A 21217-nucleotide genomic window follows, 5' to 3' on the forward strand; every position below is an offset into this window, starting at 1 on the left:
AGCTAAGAGTCTCCATATGACAGCTCCCTCCTGTCTCCCTTGTTTGGAAAGGTCACTGCTCTTCCCTTCTGGGCCTGTTTTGTGCTGCTGCTCACCAGACCAAGCATCATTCCAGGGATCTCTGGTCCACCTCAGATTTCAAGAGACCAAAAACTTACAGATGAAATTACTTGAGCTGTAGAAAGTCAGAAACTATTTTCTGCACAGGCTATGAAACCACAACCTAAACCTCAGCCAAGTGATGTTGTGTGCCTGGGGCCAGCTGCACAAAATATACAATATAGCTCACCAAAAATATGTGCCTAAACCACATCAGATAAATCATCTCCTACAAATTCCCTTATCCTCCACTGCCTCTGATGAAAGCAGCCACGAATAATGAACTCTGGAGCAGTTGCCTGTGCTGTGGACATGGGAAATGTGGGAAGATGAATCCCAGCTGCAAGGGCTTAGGGTGACAGGGTAAGGGGGCATGGCTTTTAACTGAAAGTGGATTTAGATTGAGTATTGGGGAAAAAATTGTTCCCTGTGAGGGTGGTGAGGCCCTGGCACAGGGTGCCCAGAGAAGCTGTGGCTGCTCCATCCCTGGAAGTGTCCAAGGCCAGGCTGGACGGGGCTTGGAGCAACCTGGGATGGTGGAAGGTGTCCCTGCCATATGCATAGCTTGGCAATAATAAAGCATCAGTGGAAACAGCACTGGAAGAATCTATGCCTTTTATTTATTTATTTCAGAAAAATACTTCTGCTGAGTTTATCACAAAAGTCATTGAACAACAAACAACAACAAATAAAATCCGTACAAAAACTGAGGTGACAGAAGAATGAAACAAATGGGATAAAATACCAGAGACTGTTAATTCCCCCCACCCCCTCCAAAATCAGGAAATTTGCACTAAAGCATAAATATGGAAGAACAGAATTTTTCCTCAAGTTCCTTTGCTGAAGTTTGATTGGTTGAGTTCAACATTTTCGAGGAAAAACTACACACCTCTGCCTGGCTTTTCCAACAGCCATTCTTCCCAGAAAAACCCCACACATAGCTCCAAGGAGGAGGAATCTACCTTACTGCTGGCATAAAACCTTCTAAACCAACCTTTCATCCCCCATTAAGTTTCCTGGAAGGCTGTAAATCAAACCCCAACATCTCCACCCACTGCTGACACAACCTGGGCTCCATCTACCCAAGGCAAGAGCCTGAGGCTGCTGTAAAGCCCCAGGAGCAAAGGCAGGATGGCTCCAAGCTCCCAGAGTCACTTGGAGGCAAGGAGGAGACATCCCAGAGTGACCACACTTCCCTCCAACCAGGAAGCCTACCAAAAATACCTTTTTGTTAAGGTAAAACACTGAGTTGAAGATAAGGGGACCTACAGGGGAACTGGAACTTGGCTACTACTAACCCAAACATGATGAGTAAGAAGAAAGAATCCTAAATAACAACAACATAAAACGCAACTGTAATGCCCCATAATGTAAGAGTCACTCAAAAACTGTATGTGAAATGCTACATCTGTTTTTACTCCACCCCTTTCTCTTCCCGAGCCCATTCTCCAACTACCTAAGACAAGAAAAGAGAACTAGTGCTGGTATTTCACACCTCTTCTAGGCTAGGACACGAAAACACTACACTTCACCCCAAAAATCACAGGCTACTCAATTCCTGACCTCCACAGCTTGGATAATGGACACAGACTACTAAAGCAGCCTCAAGCCCATGGGAAGAGTGCAATGAATCACATCCCACTGGAAGTTTTGGATAATCTCCATCACCTTCTACACTGTGGTGGACAAGAGCTCCTGTTCGGGGTTGGATCTTGGTGTTGGAGTAAAGGTTGGACTTTGACGAGTTTGGAGGCATTTTCCAACCTCACCCAACAATTCCATGATGTTTTCTAGAGATGACACAGATGGGGCATGAGAAGAGCATCCAGTAAAGGGAAGTGAGCTCGTGGCATTTCATAGGCAGAGAGGCCAAGGACAGACTGACCATTAAGGGCTTGCAATGACAATGCTCCAAGAAAAAGCTCTTTGGGCTGAAAGGAAGGCTGGATCTGCTGAGAAATGACACGGACACAGGAACAACAGCAGCAGTTACTGCAGGCTTGCAGCCCAGGGATTGTGCTTGCACTACAACACAGGGATGGGGAGCCCAAGGCAGCCCTTCTGATGGAGATGGGATTGCAAACCTCCAGGATGACAGTGGATATTGCCTCACAACAAAGGCTCAGCTCAAAAAAAAAAAAAAAAACCTGCCAGAAGGATGGGGATTTCTGAGGACTAAATATAGGGGAGGGCTAGGAAAAAAAAAAAAAAGCGCCCCATCATCTATAGATTTAAAAAACTAAAATAATAAAAAGAACACATGGAAATGCTTCAAAAACAAATGTCCCTTTTCCTGGTAGCTCTATCAAAAAGGAAACAGAAAACACATAAATGTAGCATATGTTGTACATACGTAGTAACAAAGGAGGGTGTTCAGCTACTGCTATAGTGCACAGAGAGGCTACAACATAAGGCACTTGGGATACAAAGCATCACCAGCTACTGTACAGAGATAGGATTGTGCAAGTGGAAGAGCTGCCTGAAGCCAAGCAGGCAGGAGGAGGAATCATTCAGCAGCCGTGTTTTTGGGGGGCTCTATGTGTCACCTGCTAACAGAGTCAGCAGTTTGGCTGCTGCAAGGCACTGGTGCTGCAGAAAGGCCTGGCAGAGGCTCTGGGAGGTGCCAGCCAGCAGTCACTCCTGGAGGGCACTGGCAGGGGATGGGAAGAGGCAGGAGAAAGGAAAAACCTCTCACACTCGACCTTTTCCATGTCCTCCCCAACATAAAGCTCTTTTCCCCCCAGTCACGCACTGTGGGTCCTGTTGCTGCCTCTGAGCCAAAAAGTGTCTTATCCTCCCAGCACAGGCTACAAGGAGCAATGGAAAGGAGCCACCAGGGGCTCTGCTCCAGCCTCCTTCCCCAGCTCCCCTGAAAACAGGGAGAACCCTCTCCTGCCAAAATCTCTCACTTGACACTCAAATGTTGTGGGGATTGAGGAACAAGTGGAATTTGACCAACTGTCCTCATGTCCCTGCATGTCTTGTCCCTCCAGTGTCTCCTCAACAAGGACAGGAGGAGGAAAGGACAAAAGACACCCAGATAAATGGGGAAAAAACCCCAACTCAGCTCCAAGAGGGGCAGAGAATCAACTGTCACCCATTTCTCAAAACATGACTGGTGTGAAGAACAACAGCACCGGCCTCAGGCTGGAATTGCACTCGAAAAAGAGTTCAGGTGCCCCCAGGGGCTGAGCCAGGGGCACACCAAGGATCAGTCCTGGACTGCACATGGACAGCAGCCCAGCTCTGTCCTGTGTCCCTCTCCTCACCCAGCCAAGGGGACACACCACGAGTCCCCTGCTCCTGCTGTGTCAAGCAGAACTAAAGCTACGGCCGACTTCACTGCACAAGAGGCACCAACAGCAAAGCCCAGCTCAGGAACTGCCCCAGAGGACAGTATGGGGACAGTGGTGCCACTACTGCTCACCTGCCAAACCTAGCTTGGCGTGGCACCCCAAAAAAGAAGCCCAGAGAGATGGCACTGACCCATGAAACCCCAAGCAGATGCTGCTCCCCAGCAGACTCAGCAAGGGATGAAGCTGGTGGGATCTGGCTTTCCACAAAACCTCTTGCCAGCACGTGGAGGTGGCAGTGGGCAGAAGCAAGAGGAGAAAGTGGTCTGCAGCAACAGATGGCCTCTGAGGTAGATTTGAGACAACTCCATCTGCTAACAGCTATGTGTCACAAGCCAGGCTTTTCCTAAAATGCAAGCTGCTCCTTGCAGCCCCGGCCTCCTTCGCCTTCCTTCCCTGTCATCTCATTCACAGCTCAGAAAGGGATGAAGGGGCTAGGATTTTTGGAAGAAACCCTGGATTTGATAGCACCTTGGGTGGATACAAGCACTGTATCCTTTGGAAACAGAGTGAAGCTGGTGGCTGCCGATGGCATGGCTGGACTGGTACGGTAGGGACGAGGAAGGTTGAGGTGACAGCATGAGGGGCACAGTCCCACTGATGCAAAAACCCTTTGCAGCAACCCATCTGTCACCTGGACGTGGTCACAAGCAACAAGAACACCAGGTTCATGAGGCACAGAGAAGCTGGCAAAAGGCTGGGCTGACAAAAGCCAGGCCAACACTCAGAGCAGGGCAGGCCTCAAGGATTCATGTGGAACTTAGGATGCTGCTGCCCCGTAACAAAACACTGAGAGCTGCAGAGGCCTGGGCTCAGAACAACCATGGGACAGCCAAGAGAAACCCAGCTGGGGCAAGCAGAGGCTGGGAGATGGACCTTCCATATGAAGAGGGAAGTTCTCTCCCTTCTCTGCTGGCCAGCTCTCAAAAATTCTCAAAAGCAGGGTTCAGAAAACCCCAGTTAATCAGAGGTCCACCAGGAGACAAGACAGGGTTGAGCTTCTTCCATCGGACCCTTGTCTCTCTTTGCAGCATCACCATCCTGCTGAGTGCAGGCCAGTTGTGCCCCATCTCACCTGAGAGCACCCCTGAGCCTCAGATCTCCCAGCCCCAGCACATTCCCCCAGGAATCTGATCCCATAACACACATTTGGTGCCTTCAAGCTGTCGTGGCCCTGTCCCAGGGGCTCAGGGAAGCACCATGAAGAGAGGGGAGGAACATGCTGTAGGAGAAAAAAGGATTGTTTGGAACGATCTATGATACATTTGTAACCATTTAACCAAAATAACCGAACACTAAAATAGAAAAGGAAAAAAAAAATAAAAATTGCACGCTGGTTTATGATCAGAGGCAAAACCAGGAGGGCTGGAGAAGGTTCCTATGAGGGGGATGGGAGAAGGGGAATGGGGCCTTTTTGGTTTTATTGCAAACGGTTCATGAGAGCAAGAAAGGAAGGGAGGAGAGCGAGAGACACCTTGGGAAGATGATCCCGAGCCTTTTGGGACGCCGCTCGCTCGTGAGGAGCAGGAGGAGGGGCAGCTCAGTCCTGGTATCTCACCCTCCTCCCCAGGAGACAACCCTTGGCTTCTATGGAGACTTGAGCTTCTTGGTGCGGGGTGAGGTTCCGTTCTCTGCTTTCACCACTCCGTTTTCATGGTAACCTGGGAGTGGCAACAAAGGGACACGGAGCTGGTGAAGGGTCTGGAGTGTGATCTGAGGGAGCTGGGGGTATTTAACCTGGAGAAAAGGAAGCTCAGCAGGGACCTTCTCGCTTGCCACAAGTGCCTGACAGGAGGGTGCAGCCAGGTGGGGCTTCGCTCCCAGGGAACAAGGGACAGGACAAGATGAAATGGCTTCAGGCTGCCACAAGGGAGGCTCAGGTTGGACATTAGAAGGAATTTCCTCACAGAAAGGGTGATTAAACATTGGAATGGGCTGCTCAGAGAGATTTGGAGTCACCACCCCTGGAGGTATCCAAGGAATTACTTAACATGGCACTCAGTGCTCTAGTCTGGTTGACACCCAGGTGATTGGTCAAAGGTTGGACTCCATGACCTCAGAGGTCTTTTCCAATCTAAACCATTCTGTGATTCTACAGAGAAAGCAACTTTGTCCCTTGCACAAGCCAAACCCTTTAATCTCTCACAACTGTCCCCCAGACATGGGGAAACCCCCATGACATCAGGACACAGCTGGGGACACCCTGCACAGTCAGCACCATGCTGGGGGGATGCTGAACCCCAGGGCTGCCCCCTCCACGGTGCCACCCTTGCAGCACTCACCCGAGTCCCTCTTGAGCAGCTTGGTTTGCTGCCTGGTGCCAGCAGCAGTGACGGTCGCTCGCTTCCGACTGCTCTGCTCGTTCCAGTACTCCCTCCAGCGCCGCAGCTGGAAGTGGATGAAGCGCCACATCACCGAGGCCTGGAAGAGGCACACCAACAGCAGCACACTCATTCTGCCAGGGGCGGAGAAGAGGCAGGCTGAGAACACAGCAGCGAGGCCACCCCCAGCCCGGCCGTCCCCCCACGCTGGGGCTGGTGGCCGAGGTCCCCCCCGTGGCAGATGCCATCCCTCCAGCCACCATCTCTCCTTTCTGCCACCCCTGAGCCCAGAGCAGCCACCTTCCTTTCCCTCCATGTCATAAAGCTCTCAGGTTTTGATTCATTGATTCTTTCAACTTTAGGGCAGGAATGGATGTATCTCTGGTCAGGGGTCTGTACAAATTACAAATGGGATGGGACTGCTGGGAACATGCCTTGAGCTGTTTTATTTTTCAGCGTCAGTCTCATTACATGGTTATGACAATGGGAAGATGCCATCAGCTCACGTCTCAGGCGGCAGACAAAGAACTTAATGTTACAACTTACTTTTTAAGTTTTTTGACCAATCACACAAAGCAAAAGCACATTGACAGTAGTTCTATCCAACCACTATAAGCACACGTACCTTTGGTCAAAACAATGCTCGCCCACTTCAAACACAATACCTACTTGTAAGCCTGCTAGCTTAGCTCTAATCACAATTCTACTGTCTCTGAAGCCTGCCTTTTGCACCTTTCCCAAAACCCTCTGATTTTGTAGATTGCCACAGGATGAACAAGATCATCTCAACCAGCATTGCCCAAAACACAAAGTGGCACAGACAAGATACGACGTCCCTGCATGATCTAAAGGATCATCCATCATTACCACCTGGAAGGGAGGTAAGAAAGACCCTCAAATCCTCAGCTGTGCCAGCAGTCCTTGGCTTCAAAAATCTTGAGAATGACCATGGCTGGCAAATTCTGAACTCAACCCACAGCTGCTGCAAGGGTGAGAAAGGCTCCCAGACTTGACAGACTGCAAGGCAAGAGGAGGCCATTCCACTTTCTGCTTCTCACATCAACAAGCAGGAAAACATGGCCAAGCAGAAGGGAAGATGCCTTTTCCTTGACCACATCCATGGAAATGCACTTACAGGTACAACAGGGAAAGCCTGCAAGCATTTCTCCAATATAGGCTTGCACTTTATAACTTCACTTGATTAACACATAATTTCCTGACTTTTCCCCTCTGTTTTGGCTCTCTGTAGCCTTTAAACCCCTCCTTGCTTCCTTCACACCCCCTTCAGCTCACTAAGACCTTTCCTAAATGGAATCAGGATCAGATAATCACTGTCTGGATCCCATTTGGATGGAGCTTGGAGCAACCTGGTCCAGTGATGGTATCCATGTCCATAGCAGGGGTTGGAACAAGATGATCTTTAAGGTCCCCTCCAACCCACACCTTTCTGGGATTTCATCATTTCCAAACTCAGAAAAACCCATGCTGAGATAACACAGCCAAGGAAGACACAGAGGACATTCCTACCTGAAGAGAATATTGTTGAAGAGGAAGCTGAAGAAGTTCCCTCTCTCAGGGTCCAGGGCCTGGCTCTCCACGCGCGGCAGCCCGAAGCCGATGACCAGGATGTACAAGGTGAGGGTGAAGAGCCTGGTGACCACAAACACCACGGCCCAGACATTAAACCTGCAGGAGGGAAAGCAGAGGTGTGGGCAGGAGCAGCCCCAGTGCTGACCCAGGAGCTGAGAGCAAGATCCAGGCTCTCCTGGGCTCCAGAGGAGGATGGGAGGCACAGGCAGCTCCCCTGCTTACAGCTTCTCGTTGTTCTCGTCCGTGAAGTAAACCAGCCGTGCCATGTGGAAGAAGAACTCAGCCAAGTACTGCAACAGCAAGAGGATCAGCCCCAGGCGGGTTAAACTGGCAGAGAAGAGGCAAAAAAAGCATCACTGGGCTGGTCAGACTTCATCCTTCTACCTTCATCCTTCATCCTTCAAACCCAGCTGCACACTCAGCCCTGCTGTCCATGAGCTGCAGCACCAGCCCAAAGCCAGACCTCTGTGAGGGCAGAACTGCAATAGGGGAAATCCCTGTCTACAAACCATCAACATCCAAAACACTAGCAGAGCTGGGATATATCCAACACAAAACCCTATGGCTGGCAAGGCCGCTCTGCTTTTCATTAGAGAATGGTTTGGGTGAGAAGGGACCTTAAAGACCATCTCACTCCAACTCCCTGCCCGGGACACCTTTCACTGTCTCAGGTTGCTCCAGTGCCCGTACAACCTGGCCTTGAGCACTTCCAGGGATGAGGAACCCTTTGTACAACCTGTGCCAAGTGCCTCATGACCCTCACAGAGAAGAATTTCTTCCCAATATCCAAATATCTTCTAGGTTAAAACCATTCCCCTTGTCCTATATACCTGCTTAGGTAAAAAGTCACTCTTCACTGAAACAATCCCATTTTTTCCTTCTAAGCCCCTCACCCCTGAGGATTCCCAGGAGCTCCCCAGGGCAGAAGCAGCTGCCCAGCCCCATCCCTGGTGTGGGAGGGGATGCTGGGGCAGGGACTCACTTGAGCAGGTAGGCGCCGGCGATGTGCAGCAGGTAGAGCGCGATGCAGCGCAGCTGCCGGGGGATCTCCTCCTGGCAGGGGCAGAAAAGCCAAATGAACCTCTCAGCCCTCTCCAGCCACCCTCCCTCTCCCAAAACCTCCACCTGGCTCTCACCTTGCGGACTTTTTGGAAGTAGAGCTCGGGCAGGGCATGCAGCCAGTAGGCCAGCTGGCACAGGTAGAAAAACTTCACCTGGTACCTGAAATGCAGGGAGGAGCCACGTGAGCCAGCTCAGGCCAAGGCAGGATCCCAAGAACTCGAGTGCCAGGGCAGCATTAGGCAATCCCTCCATTGTTTTGGAGCCATTGGATTTAGGAGAAATCATTTCAGGGCTGAAATTATTTGTTGAGCCGAGAGAGCCACGCATGGAGTTTATCCAGATGCTTGTGCTGTGGTCTCTGTGCTTTCAGCAAGCCTCACTTTTGTAAAAAACCAAGAAAGAAGGGTCATCTCCCACTACATTTCTGCTGTGAAAAATGCACAGCAAAGAGACTTCACCTTGGGAAAGGCAGGATGAGTAACCAAGCCCACAGGGTCCTCCTCATGAAACCCTCTGGAACACCCTTCCCCAGGCTCACAAACGAGATATCCCCACTGCCCACAGTCTCACTGCAGCATCCTTGCTGCACGGTGCATGCAGAGGGTGCTGTGCTGTCAGCACCCCACTCCCAGCAGGCAAAATCATGGAGAGGAAGAAGTGGCCAGCCCCAGAACAAAATGCCCTCTCAAGTGCTTACGGCAGATAAACATGCGGGTAGTTTTCCCACAGACTCCGGGGGTTTGAAATGTATCCTTCCTGAAAAAGACAAGAGAGGCAAGGCTTCAGCAAAACAAAACAGGTTATGAGAGGGGGTGCTAATGGTACAGTGAAAGGAGGAACTGGGAATGACACCCAAGTCTCATCACAGCCTGCAGGAAAAACCACATTCCCTGTGAGGGCCAGGGCTGAGCTCTGCATCTGTGGGTCTCTAGCACCCCTCTAAAATTTCACCAGGCCCCTTGCTTGGGGGCAGAAAGCTGCTTGCTCAGTTGCACAGAGGGTCCCAAGTTCAGGAGAGGATATTTTGGGGTTTGGAATGCTCTGGAAGTGTAGGGGTGAGATTCCTGTGTGCATGGTCCAGAGGCTTCTTGCCCACTGGCATTTCCAACCCCAGCAGCACTTCAGCAACAAGAAGTGCTTCTGAAGAGAAAGAGGAACAGAAAACACCAACAAAAATAACTGATATGAATTGGATAGTTTCATTTTCCACCTCTTGACTTACAGGATGGGACTCCCTTCTCAGTCCTGCCACACAGATGCTGCCCTGGACTTTGCAAGGAGATGCTGGCATGGGAAATTTATCTTGCCCAGTCACCATCATCCATTCCCTGTCTGTCCCAAGACCTTTTTTCAGCTGGAGAAGGCCAGGGAAATACAAGAGTGACCTGCTCTACGTGTGTTGGGTGTTTGGGGAGCACATCACAGCAATGTGGGCTGTATAGGATGCTCGAGCCCCACAGCTGCTGAGGGATCAGTCTGGCACTGGGTAAGGGGAGCCCAAAGCCAGCAGCATCAACTGTTTTGCCAATGTTTCCTTCCTCAGAGCCTTATGAGGCAGAGGCAGTGTCAGCAGATCTCTAGAGATGCTGGCCTTGAAGGTAAAAGTAGTTCTCTAAGAAGGGTTGGCAGGATCCTCTGAGCAGTGGGGAGGGAATCTGTCCCCGAGGATCCATCCCCAGAGCCACTGCAGACCAAAGCTGAATCCCAATGGCTGCAGGCAGCAAAGCATCATCATTTCACACTGCCAAAAGAGTCAGATCTCTCCCACACCACCTGTTCTTCCCTCCCCTTTCCTTCCCAAAATGACACTTTTCCCTCTGAATTCTTTGGGTTGACACCCATAGGAACAGCAAGGTTTCCTTGTTTTCAAAGATTCCCTCACCATCAGCTTGCCAAGGAAGGAACAACAAAGAGGAATCCCAAAATTCTGCCCATTAGTCCCATGACCCCACAAAAGGCACCCAGAAACCTCGAGGCACTGAATGTACATAAGAAGGAAAATAAGCTGAGGAAGGCATCAGGTCCTGGAGCAGAGGATGGAGATGATGGGGCCAGGCAGGATTTCTGGGGCCCAAAAATATTTCACAGCCCATTTACCTGTGCCTTGTACAACACAGGAGAAAGATCTCCCAAAATTGCCTTAAGGAAAGATCCACCACAGCTGAAAACTAAACTGACTGAAATGTGCCTGTTTTGGCCCAGAAGCTGGCTGGGGACTCTGCTGCCAGTGGGATTTTGTGCTCCAGAAGCCATAGCTCCCTCTGGAAACCCGAATTCCAGGCAGCCCCATGCCTTACCGTCACCACGACGTACAAGCACCAGATGACAGAGGTGAGGTGGAAGGCAACCAGCTGCCCTGACTCATTGAACTTGCTGTGCTTGACCTTGGAGAGGTGCAGACGCCTGTTGATTTTCTGGGAAGGAGCAGAGGGAGAGACCAACAACAAGAAAACATCAGCCACCATCAACTCTGTCTCTCCTCCTCATCCCAAGCAGCCTCCACAGATGAAGGTTCACTCATCATCACCTCAGCCCCCAGACCACCCCCAGAAGAGCATTTTAGTGCCGAACCCCCATGGGATTTGAGGTATTTTGAGGACACAGGACAGGGAATGGTGCTCACGTCCAGGACGTATTCCTGCACCACCGCGTGCAGGATGATGGCGATGAAGATGTAGAAGAGGATGGTGACCAGGTCCTTCAGCCCATAGTGATACTGGACCAGCTCCCCATCTGCAAAGACATCAGAGTGTGGGTCAGACCCCCGTGGCCCAAAGGATTTCCAGGGGAGGGCTTAGTGGGGAGCAGCTTGGATGGGGACACCAGAGAGAGGTCATGACTATGGCAGTGGCCAAAGGGTTCTCTCCAGGGTTAGCTCGTGGCAGACATGGGTAGTTTCCCCTCTGACAGGTACACACCTCAAGGGAGGGGACACTGGGGACACTAAAATCATCCCCCTGCCACTGGGGACAGCTCAACTGTGGAGATGGGAATTTATCACCTGGAGGGATGAAAACATGGGAAGCAGAAGCAAGTGATGGGATCAGGGATGCCCCACTAGGAACATCAGGGCTTGGGATAGGATTTCCACCTCCTCAGTTATGATTTAACATTTCCTTATGATCTTCCCTGAAAACTGCTGGAGCAGGATTCAGCTGCCTACATGCAGATGCCTTCTGCTATTCAGAGATCTGAATAGCAGCAGCACAGGGCTGGTGGATTAGAAATAGGACTTGAGGAGAGGGCTGCTGGTCTGGGAATCGAGCAATACGGTGCGGCTGTGTCTACATGATGTGCGGCTGGGGCCTGGCCAATGAAGCAGCAGCACAGGGCTGGTGGATTAGAAATAGGACCCCACAGGAGGCTGTGCTCTTCTGGAGCAACAGGAGACCCAGCAGCACCCAAAAATACCCTGGACATCTGCATTTAGGTGACTATTTTCAGCCCTGAAGCTTATGGGAAGCAGCAGAGTTGGGAAGGCAGCAGGAAGTATCACCACACAAAGCTCAGCCCACTCCTGGCTGCTGCTCTCCCTGACCCTGATCCAGCCTCTCCTCTCCTGGTACCAGTGCTGGGAAGGGACTGCTCTGTCACCAGCCCGGCCTACCCTAAACAAAGCTTCATTCCAGGTTTCTAAGAACAGGATTTATGAACACACCTGGCTCAAGGATATGAAAACATCCTTAGGAGCCCCTAGTGCTGTGCAGACCCAGAGGTAAAAATGGTGCCTGCATCCCAGTGCAAGGCAAAAGACAGTACTGCAAGACCAAAAAAAAAAAATATAATGTACATGTGCTGTGCCTTCTCTCTCCAGGGCATCTCTAGCAGGAGCTGTGGGGGATGTGGGAAAGCCTTGGAAAAATTTAGATTCCTCCCAAGAAGCTGCTGCACTAAGATCTCTCTCCCCAATAGCTCATGCCCTATATTGATACCCCAATACCTGGTCCTGGGGAGGTGCTTCTGTGCCCCCTGGGACTTCTCACTTTAAGGGCAGAGCTTTTATCTTCCACATGTCTGCCTCTGCAGCTCCCCTAATCCCAACCCTGCTCTTTCTCTGGATGATTACTCAAACATTCCCAATTAACTGCAGTTTTCTGCCACCAGGCCAAGCTTTGTGCCCCGGGCATTTGGCTCATCCCAAGCCCAGGCCTTTACCCAAAGCACCTCCTGCTGCCTCCAGGCCAGTGCCCAGATCCCTGCCAGATCCAGAGGGGCTCTGAGCCAGGAAGGCAGCAACCAGCAGCCAAAATAGGAATAACAGAGGCTGAGCCTCCTGGCTGGGAGCTGGGACACCTCCTCTGGTCCATTTGGTTCTGAGCTGCACCAGCTCAGAGCCTCCTGGAATTTACTCCCTGTGAATCAGGGATGCTGTGCACTGTCACAGACATCTTTTATGAAAAATCCTTTCCTTAGGATTTTTCCTCCTGAGAAGCTGAGAGGCCTCAGGAACAAAATGTAAACATTGATTATCTGCTGCTGTGGAATGCAACAGGTGGATTTTTGATTGGCCCATGTTGGATGTTTCTAATTAATGGCCAATCACAGCCCAGCTGGCTTGGACACAGAGTCTGAGACAGAGACTTTGTTATCATTCTTGCTTATTCTATTCTATTCTATTCTATTCTATTCTATTCTATTCTATTCTATTCTATTCTATTCTTAGCCAGCCTTCTGATGAAATCCTTTCTTCTACTCTTTTAGTATAGTTTTAATGTAATACATATCATAAAATAATAAATCAAGCCTTCTGAAACATGGAGTCAGATCCTTGTCTCTTCCCTCAACCTGAGACCCCTGTGAACGCTGTCACAGTGCACCATGTCCATCTCCACACCTTCTTCTCCAGGTGCCATCCCCAAAAATCAGCAGGACAGGGATGACATGAACAGCCCCTGCTGCTTGGCAGAGAGGTAAATCCCTCCTGCTCCCCAGAGGGACAAGGAGCTGCTCCAGGTAGGCAATCACACAGCTGGATCCTGCCTGGCCAGGCTTGGAGCAGCACCCTCATCCTGCAGGGAGCACAGAGTGGCCTGGCCTTGGCAGAAAGAGAGAGGAAGCCCCCAGACTCCCTGGAAAGATTTCTTCCCAACCCTGACTGCATGAGACATGATCAGAGTGGTCTGAGCCACTCAAACTTTGTTTTCTTCACAAAATGTCTTATTTCTAACATCTCTGCCAGACTGCATTTACTGCTAGACAAGGCCCTGAGCAGCTGATCAGTACAGGGTGAGCCCAAGGCAGCTGGAAGTGAGGATGTGGGGCAAACCAGACTCCTTCCTCTTCTTGGGAGGAATCCAAACTTCTTTGTGGAGCAGAGGCATCTCTCACCTGCTGTAGGCACACTAACATTGTACTGAGGTAAGATGAACAGGAAGGCAGTCTTGGCTGTGACCTGTCAAAGACACAGAGGGGAGAAGAAGCAAATCAGTTGTTAAATCCATTCCTCTGGACCAGTTTTTTTCCCATCACAATGGAAAAGGCAAATCACCCAGGGAGATGTGCCAGCACCAACTTCACTTGCAGGAACACTGAAACTCTCACTGGTCACCCACAAGATCCCAGGTGCATGGCCAAAGAGAGAAAAAAAAGCCTGGGATGAGATATCAAGACATCCAAAACCCAGGGCTGTGCTGCTCACCTTTTATTTATTGAATCATAGAATCAAATCATGGAATATCCTGAGCTGGAAGGGACCAAAAAGATCATTGAAATTCCACTCCTGTCCCTGCACAGGACACCCCAAGAATCCCATCCTGTGCCTGAGAGCATTGTCAAAACCCCTCCTGAACTCTGTCAGGCTTGGGGCTGTGATCATTCCCTGGGGAGCCTGTTCAGTACCCAGCCACCCTCTGGGGTGGAAAGAACCTTTTCCTAATATTCAACCTGAACCTTTCCTGACACAGCCCCAGCCATTCCCTCTGATCCCATCACTGATCACCAGAGAGGTGGCCATTGATTAAACTGCTTTTAATTCAAAGGAATTTAATTTTGCTGATCCTCCCCAGCAGTAAAGCAGGAGGCTTTGTGGGGATGGGGCAGAGCATCCACCCCACAGGACACCCCAAAACTGCATCTTTGAGACCAAAGCACCCTCAAACTGGGGCCACAGCAAAATCCAGTGCACAGACATCCAACACCAAACATGCCTTCATCCCATCCAACCCCACAATGGCAGCAGGTCACCAGATTTTCCCTTTCCAGTGGCTCCAACACTTCACAAGCACCCACCCTCAAACAAAACCATTCCCAAAAAATCCTGTGTCCGTCAAACACTGATGGAGATGAGCTGCATTTCACACAGACATGGCTGCCACTGCTTCAGAGCTGCAGGATATTAAAATCCCAGCTGGAAATTGCTCCACAGCTTGTGGGGGAGACTTTGCCAAGAGTTCCCATCCTGCCACCACCAGCGTTGAGCAACCGGGGCAGGCAGCCCCAGCTCAGGGACAGCAAACTCCATGGTGTGTTTTTGTGATGTTTGGGGTTTTTATTGCTTTTTCCACTGAGAAAAAAAAAAAAAAAAAAAAAAAAAAAGGAAGTCCCACATGTTGTGCTCTGTTTGTGGAGGAGTAGATGCAGGAGATGGAGACCATGGGCAGAGTTTGGGGTGGGAATGGAAAAAGTGCATCGTCTGGCCTCAAGCTGGCTGAGGGAGACACTTCTGGCTCCTGCAGACCTTGCTGGCTGGGAAAGCCAAATTGCTTCATCCCAGAGCTGTAAAGCACATCCAGGACTGGAGTTTACATCCAAACCTTGCCACAGACTGGCACAGGGCATGAAACAAAGGCATGGAGCCAGTGGTGGCTGTGGTGCTGCAGGGATGGGCGGCCGTGTCACGGACGTGCTAAAGTCAGCAGGCACTGATGGATTTACAGCTCCCCGAGTACCTGGCTGACATCCATTGCTATAAACAGCTGGAAACAAGACATCATCTCCAGGTGAAGCCTTCTAACCTGCTGGAGAGGACACAGGCCAGAGCTGTGAGTCCAGGAAAATGGCCCCAGAGTATCTCCAGGGTGGGAAGCAATGCCCAGACAGAGCTCAGCCCCAGCACATTTTCCAATCCTGATCTTCCTTTTCTTTTTCCTGATCTTCTTTCCCAGAGCACCTGGTAGCAAGGTTCCTCCATCAAGGAATGCTTTGTCCCATCTCCACACCTGCCTTTGCTTCCTGTGGGCTGCAGAACCACCAGCAGCTTTGGAGCCATCCCAGCACCCCCCACCTTTCCTTACAGAGGGGTAGCAGGTTGCTTCCTAAAGCCTCAGTGAAATATTTTAACAACCAAAGACAAATTGGTTGTTAAAATATGGTAACCTCCTAGATGCAGGAACCTGCAAGGCAAAAACCAGGTTTCCTTGGCTTGGGAAATAGGGATGAGCACCAGGGATGGCAAAACCCTTCAGAGCCTGCCTTGAGCATTTCACAGGCAGCCAAGGAAAGCAGAAGTTTGGAGTGGGAAGAGCAATGTGAGGATTATTCAGAGGCACAAGACTTGCTGTCTGTTTGTTCTGAAACAAGATGCTGAAATGGGAAAGGAAGGGCTGGGCACACTTCTGCCCTACAGGGCAGAGAGCAGAGCCAGAGCTGCCACTTAACTGCTACTGGCAGGGGCACAATTCATGGAATCACAGAATAATTTAGGTTGGAAAAGTCCTCTAAGATTATGGAACCCAACTGTTCCGCCAGCACTGCCAAGCCCACCACAAAACCATGGTCAGGGTGCCACATCTGCAGAAGTTCTGAACAATTCCAGGGATGGCGATTCCACGACTTCCAGCCTGTTCCAACCACTGGCTGCCTTTTTAGTGAAGAAATTTTCCTCATATCCAACCTAATCCTTCCTGGCACAACTTTTTAGAGGGTGGGAGAGGGATTTGTCTCCATGGGACACACAGAGCAGGGACCATGTAGCAAACACCGTATATTTATTTCTCATCCATTCCCTGACCTGCATTAAGGGCACCTCTATTGCAGAGGGAGATGCTCCTCATCCTGCCTTATGAGGGATGTGGCACTTGGGGACAGGGATTAGGGGTGGCCTTGGCAGTGCTGGGGCAGTGGTTGGACTCAATGACCTTAGAGGGCTTTCCCTATTAATGATTTCATGGTTCTGTATGTCTGAACCAGGAAAATTTGGGAAGCAGCTGTCCTGGGAGCTCTCTACAACCATGAAGAAGGGACTGCATCTTCAGCTTTCTGCTGGTTAATGCCACTAACTCAAGGACCAAAGTGCAGATGGATGATAAAAAGGTAAAACTCAATGTGTTCAACATGACCAGAGTTTCCTGAGATGCCTGATCAGCCAGGACAGGGATAAGGCTGTTTCTCATGGCCAGAAACCAAATCAGCACATCCACCTTGCAGCCCTGGGTGGCAGAGCAAAAGATAAAGCCAAGCAATCCCAGCACCACCACACATTCACTGTCTACCATCAGGCATTTAATCCCTGATAATGTGGTGACTGGAAAAATCCACATTCCAACCCCTAGCCTGGAGATTGCTGCCTAACACAGAGCAGCAAAGCTCTCCCCATCCTTTTTTAGATCCCAGAATGGTTTGGGTTGATAGGGACCTCAAAGATCATGTTCCAACCCCCTGCCATGGGAAGGGAGACCTTTCACAGAGCAGGGTGCTCAGAGCCCCACCCAGCAATTTAGAAGATGCTGTCTTTACCCCTGCCATGAAAAGCTCCACATCAAAATCCCAACTCCACTTGTGTCTAAGCACATGCATGCAGGCAGTTTAGCACCTCTCTCAGAAATTACCCACTGCAACTCTCAAACACTAATATTTTCAGGAATTAGGGATAGTTTTGGAGCATCCTTCCCCAGCACACTCTACAAACTTCTGGAACAGCTTGCCCAGATTGGTTGTGGACTCCCCAACCCTGGAAGTGTTCAAGGCACAGGGTGGGAATGAGTGTTAAGGTCCCTTCCAACTCAAACAATTCCAGGATTCTATGAAACACATTTCCCTTCTCCAAAGCCTCATCCCAGTGGGATTTGTTTTCACCACAGCCAGGAACCCCCAGGCATGCCACCATGCCCATGGTCCTGCTTGAGTTAAAGCCATTCTAGAAGAAAGCAGCAGCTCCAAACCTCTGGCGGGGGAGGCTGGGGGAGTTTTCTGCAGTCTGAGCTGGGAAAATATTTCCAGGGCTTGAAAAACAACTCAAACTAATTACAGACAAAATGCTGTCCAAAGGCTTTTCTCACAACTTTGGGTTTCTTTTTCCCAGTTTATTGAAAGACAAACTTGCTGATGCACAGTATGGATTGACACAGGCCCTATATGTAAACTGAAGCCCAAACTTTGGACCAAGGCCTCTCAAAGTAAACATCTGGCTTTGACAAAAAGCCCTTCCCAAGGGCGGTGCAGCCCCTCTGCCCCCACAGACAAACTCATCCCCAGCATGACACTATTTCCACTGCCTCACCCTCCCTCCTGTTTATTCCCTTTTTAAAAGTAAACCTAAATACTGCACTTTTTTACCTTTTTTCCACTCTTCCCAGCACTCAACCCTTACATCCCCCACATGCCTCGGTTCCCACATCTGGCAAAGACCCGGGGAGGCAGGAATGCATTTTGTTTTCCCTCATTAACAATAGAAAGGCCTCAATTTTTAGAGTACTACGGAGGGGACTGGGAAGGGGAAAGTATATTTAGCAGGAAGCCTGGAAATAGCAGCTCATTCGTCAGCTGCCTTCTCCTGAGTGTCACAACTCTGAGCCTGGGAGCCCGTGACTCACATCCCACGATCTGCACAGGGGGAAAGCCCTGCAAGGGCATGGAACCACTGCTAAAACAATGGTTTATAGCTTTATTTCATCACCCCAGGCATAAGACTGAGCCTCAGCTTCCCCACATTAGAGATTACAATAGCAGATCTCATCTAATACAGAAACTTCTCCAAAATCTGCAAAGTTTTCCCCAAACCTGACTAAACACCACTCACAGGAGCCAGCCCTGGTGGGACACATTAAACCCAGCCTGGCCTTTGCTTCATTTTTCTGTAAAGTAGGGTGGAAAAAGATATGCAAAGTAATTTCTGCATGAGGATGGGAAGCACCTGCTTTGTGTTTCTGTACAGACTCACTAAAAATAGTTTTACACCAAAAAAAACAAGAGGGAGGTTTTTCTTTCTGGGCTCCAGCAGCCACACACACGTGGCAAAATCCCTCTCTGGCATTAGGCAGCTGCACAACCAAGTGTGCTTTCACACCCTGAAGGCTTAGGGTTGACTGGGAAATAAAAACCTTTTGTAGTGCCCAGCTCAGGACAGCTCTTTTTGGGGAAACTCCCTCCAAGCTTGGGGATTCCCTCCCTGAGTAATGCAATGATCCCCAAAAACAAACACAACACTGGAATAATCACCTGGAACACCAATGAGCAGCCTCATGCCACCAAATCCCGTCATGACCAGCACCTGCTCCTTGCCACAGAGGAATTACCAGCTTGGTGAATCCATGTGGATGGGGAAAGGTTGTGCACCCAAAAAGATGCTCAAGGTGCAGCTTATGCTGTGCTTGAGCAGTGGGAGACCCGTGGCAGCCCCACAGCATCACCCCAAGCAGGGTGCTGGAGCAAGGAAGCGGTCAGCTCCTGAGGGACGCCTGGGAAAAGGTTAAAAACCTTATTTGTGTCTTCCCAAAAAAACCTTCCCTGCAGGAAACGGCCTATTGTGAGCAGGATTCAGCCTTTTCCGCTGGGCCTGAGCTTGGGGAAGGTGCAAGCCTGCCTGCAGGGTGGGAAGCAGGGATGACAGGAGAAGGAGGGGAAGGGACAGTGACAGGTCCTCCTCATTATGGCAAGGGATCAGAGCTGCCACCAAAACTCACCACAGAGGTGGCACAAACAGGCACGGATGGTTTGGAGGGCTGGGCAAGAGCAGAGGCTGATCTCCCCTCCAGTGGAAAAGAAAGCAGAAGGAATAAATGTAATAATAAAATAAAAGTAAACTGAAATACCCACAAGGACCAAGAGCTGTCCCAAAGCCCATGCCCAGGGATGATGCTGCCAGCCACAGGGAGCACTGGAAGCCACCCTGGCATGGCAAGCTGTCACCCTGAGGTCTGCTGGAGAGTAGCAAACTGCTGCCTTCAGCATCTGAGGGAGATTTCATTAAAATACATTAAAAAAACCACAGATACACCACAAATCCCTCCCTGCTGCCACCACCATGGGGGAAGGTTCATCATATTTTAGAACAGCCCTCACAGCACCATATCAACCAAAACCACCACAGCAGGAAGCCCAGGTTCAACCTCAACAGGACAGGGCTCCCAATATGCAACAAACCCATCTGCAGGAAGAAACCCTGAGACAGAGACACAACTTCAGTGGCATTTTCTTTTTAAAGTACGAGTACGAAACTTGCAGCCCAACTTTGCAGCATTTGCATGTGGCTTTGGAATACAGCTGGCCCTCCTGGGTCGGTTTTGAAACCCTTAAATAAATATACATACATGCACAAGGACGTCGAAAAGGGTTCGAGTGCTGTAAGAGGCTCGTTCATTCAATGAGTTCGCAGTAAAAAAAAAAAAAAAAAAAAGAGGGGGATAGAAAAGCAAGGGGGTGCCAGCGGGGAGGAATTAAGGAAATGGATTTCCTCCTCCTGCGATTTGCTACAGAAGGAGCCTTTCCTCCCTCGCCAGGCCCCCCGGCCACCCCTTTCCCATCCGGATTTGCTTTGAAACGTGGCAGTGCCGAAGGGGAGGGTTCAGCGGGGGAGGCGGGGGGGTCCCGGCCGGCGGTGCCGCTGACCGGGCCCGCTGCTCGGGGCGGGATGCCCGGAGCCACGCAGGGGCAAGGAAAGCAGGCGGACAGGGAAGGAGCCGGAGCAGCGGCAGGGACAGAGCGGCGTTCCCGGCATGGCGGGGGTGGGACAGCGGCCTTGAGGGGGTCTGCGGCGCCCAAGCAGGGCGAGGAATGCCGGCGATGCCTTCCCGTGCCTCAGCGGGATGGGAAAGGCCCGGGAGCCGCTGCCCCAGGCCCGGGAGCCTCCGGTGCTCGTCCCACGGGCTGCGGAGAAAACACCTGGAAAAGGGCTACTGTTAAAGAAAAAAAGGCGAAAAAAAAGGCAAAAAAAATTTCTTCCATTTCCAAGAGCTGGGAATAGCAGACAAGGCTTGGCTTCTCGCTGGATGTGCCCCTCAGCGCTCGGGACGTCCCGGCAGCTGCGGTGGGTTTGGGGCAGGGGTTTTGACACCGCCTGTGCTCCCCCTCCGCAGGCAGGGACCCCCGGTAGAGCTGGAGCGGGGGCAGAAGGATGTGAAGGATGTGCCACCCCTAAAGCCAGCAGCAGGCTGGGTCTCCGTGGCAATGTGGGGACCCGCTCCGGTGCTGGGTGAGCGATGGGGAATGAATGGGGCGGCACTCTGAGCCCACACCGAGGGGTCCCGCACCCCACAGCCCCCTCCCCGGACGGGATGGGGGCACCTGGGCCGGCTGGGGACCGTCCCGAGCTGGAACAGCCCCAGGAGGGGACACCCCATGCAGACCAAGGAGGGTCACCTCGCCCACGGGGTGGGGACACTCGGAGAGCCGGTCCCGGGGGGGGGGGCGATGGCGGGGGCGTCTCACCTCGAACATGAGGGCGATGAGGACGCTGAGCACCAGGCAGAAGCCGATGTCGGCGTGGTTGTGGATGAGGAACTCCTGGCTGAAGAGCGGGTGGCTCTTGGCCCGCCGGCGGAAGGCCATGGCCGGGGCCGAGCCGAGCCCAAACTTCCCCGGGCCCCGCGGAACTTCGCGGAGCGCCGCGATGGCCCCGCGCAGGCGCCGCCGCCTGAG

General features: G+C 51.2%; 1 protein-coding gene across 2 annotated transcripts; it reads right to left on the reverse strand.

Annotated features, from left to right (window-relative positions):
* Positions 1–697: 697 nt before the first annotated feature.
* TRAM2 (translocation associated membrane protein 2) lies at positions 698–21217 on the reverse strand. Of its 2 annotated transcripts, none has more exons than XM_059468891.1 (11): positions 21008–21217; positions 13754–13817; positions 11049–11158; positions 10723–10839; positions 9123–9181; positions 8500–8584; positions 8346–8416; positions 7586–7690; positions 7301–7459; positions 5735–5840; positions 698–5113 (listed from the first exon to the last, which is right to left on the reverse strand). In XM_059468891.1, the coding sequence occupies exons 1-11, from the start codon at positions 21125–21127 to the stop codon at positions 5090–5092; spliced, it is 1020 nt and encodes a 339-aa protein (XP_059324874.1). In that variant the 5' UTR covers positions 21128–21217; the 3' UTR covers positions 698–5089. The 2 variants fall into 2 exon arrangements, with proteins under 2 accessions (XP_059324874.1, XP_059324873.1); XM_059468890.1 differs by having other exon boundaries at positions 5735–5907.

The sequence above is a fragment of the Ammospiza nelsoni genome, chromosome 3 (assembly GCF_027579445.1).
Source record: "Ammospiza nelsoni isolate bAmmNel1 chromosome 3, bAmmNel1.pri, whole genome shotgun sequence".
NCBI classification, from domain to species: Eukaryota; Metazoa; Chordata; class Aves; order Passeriformes; family Passerellidae; genus Ammospiza; species Ammospiza nelsoni.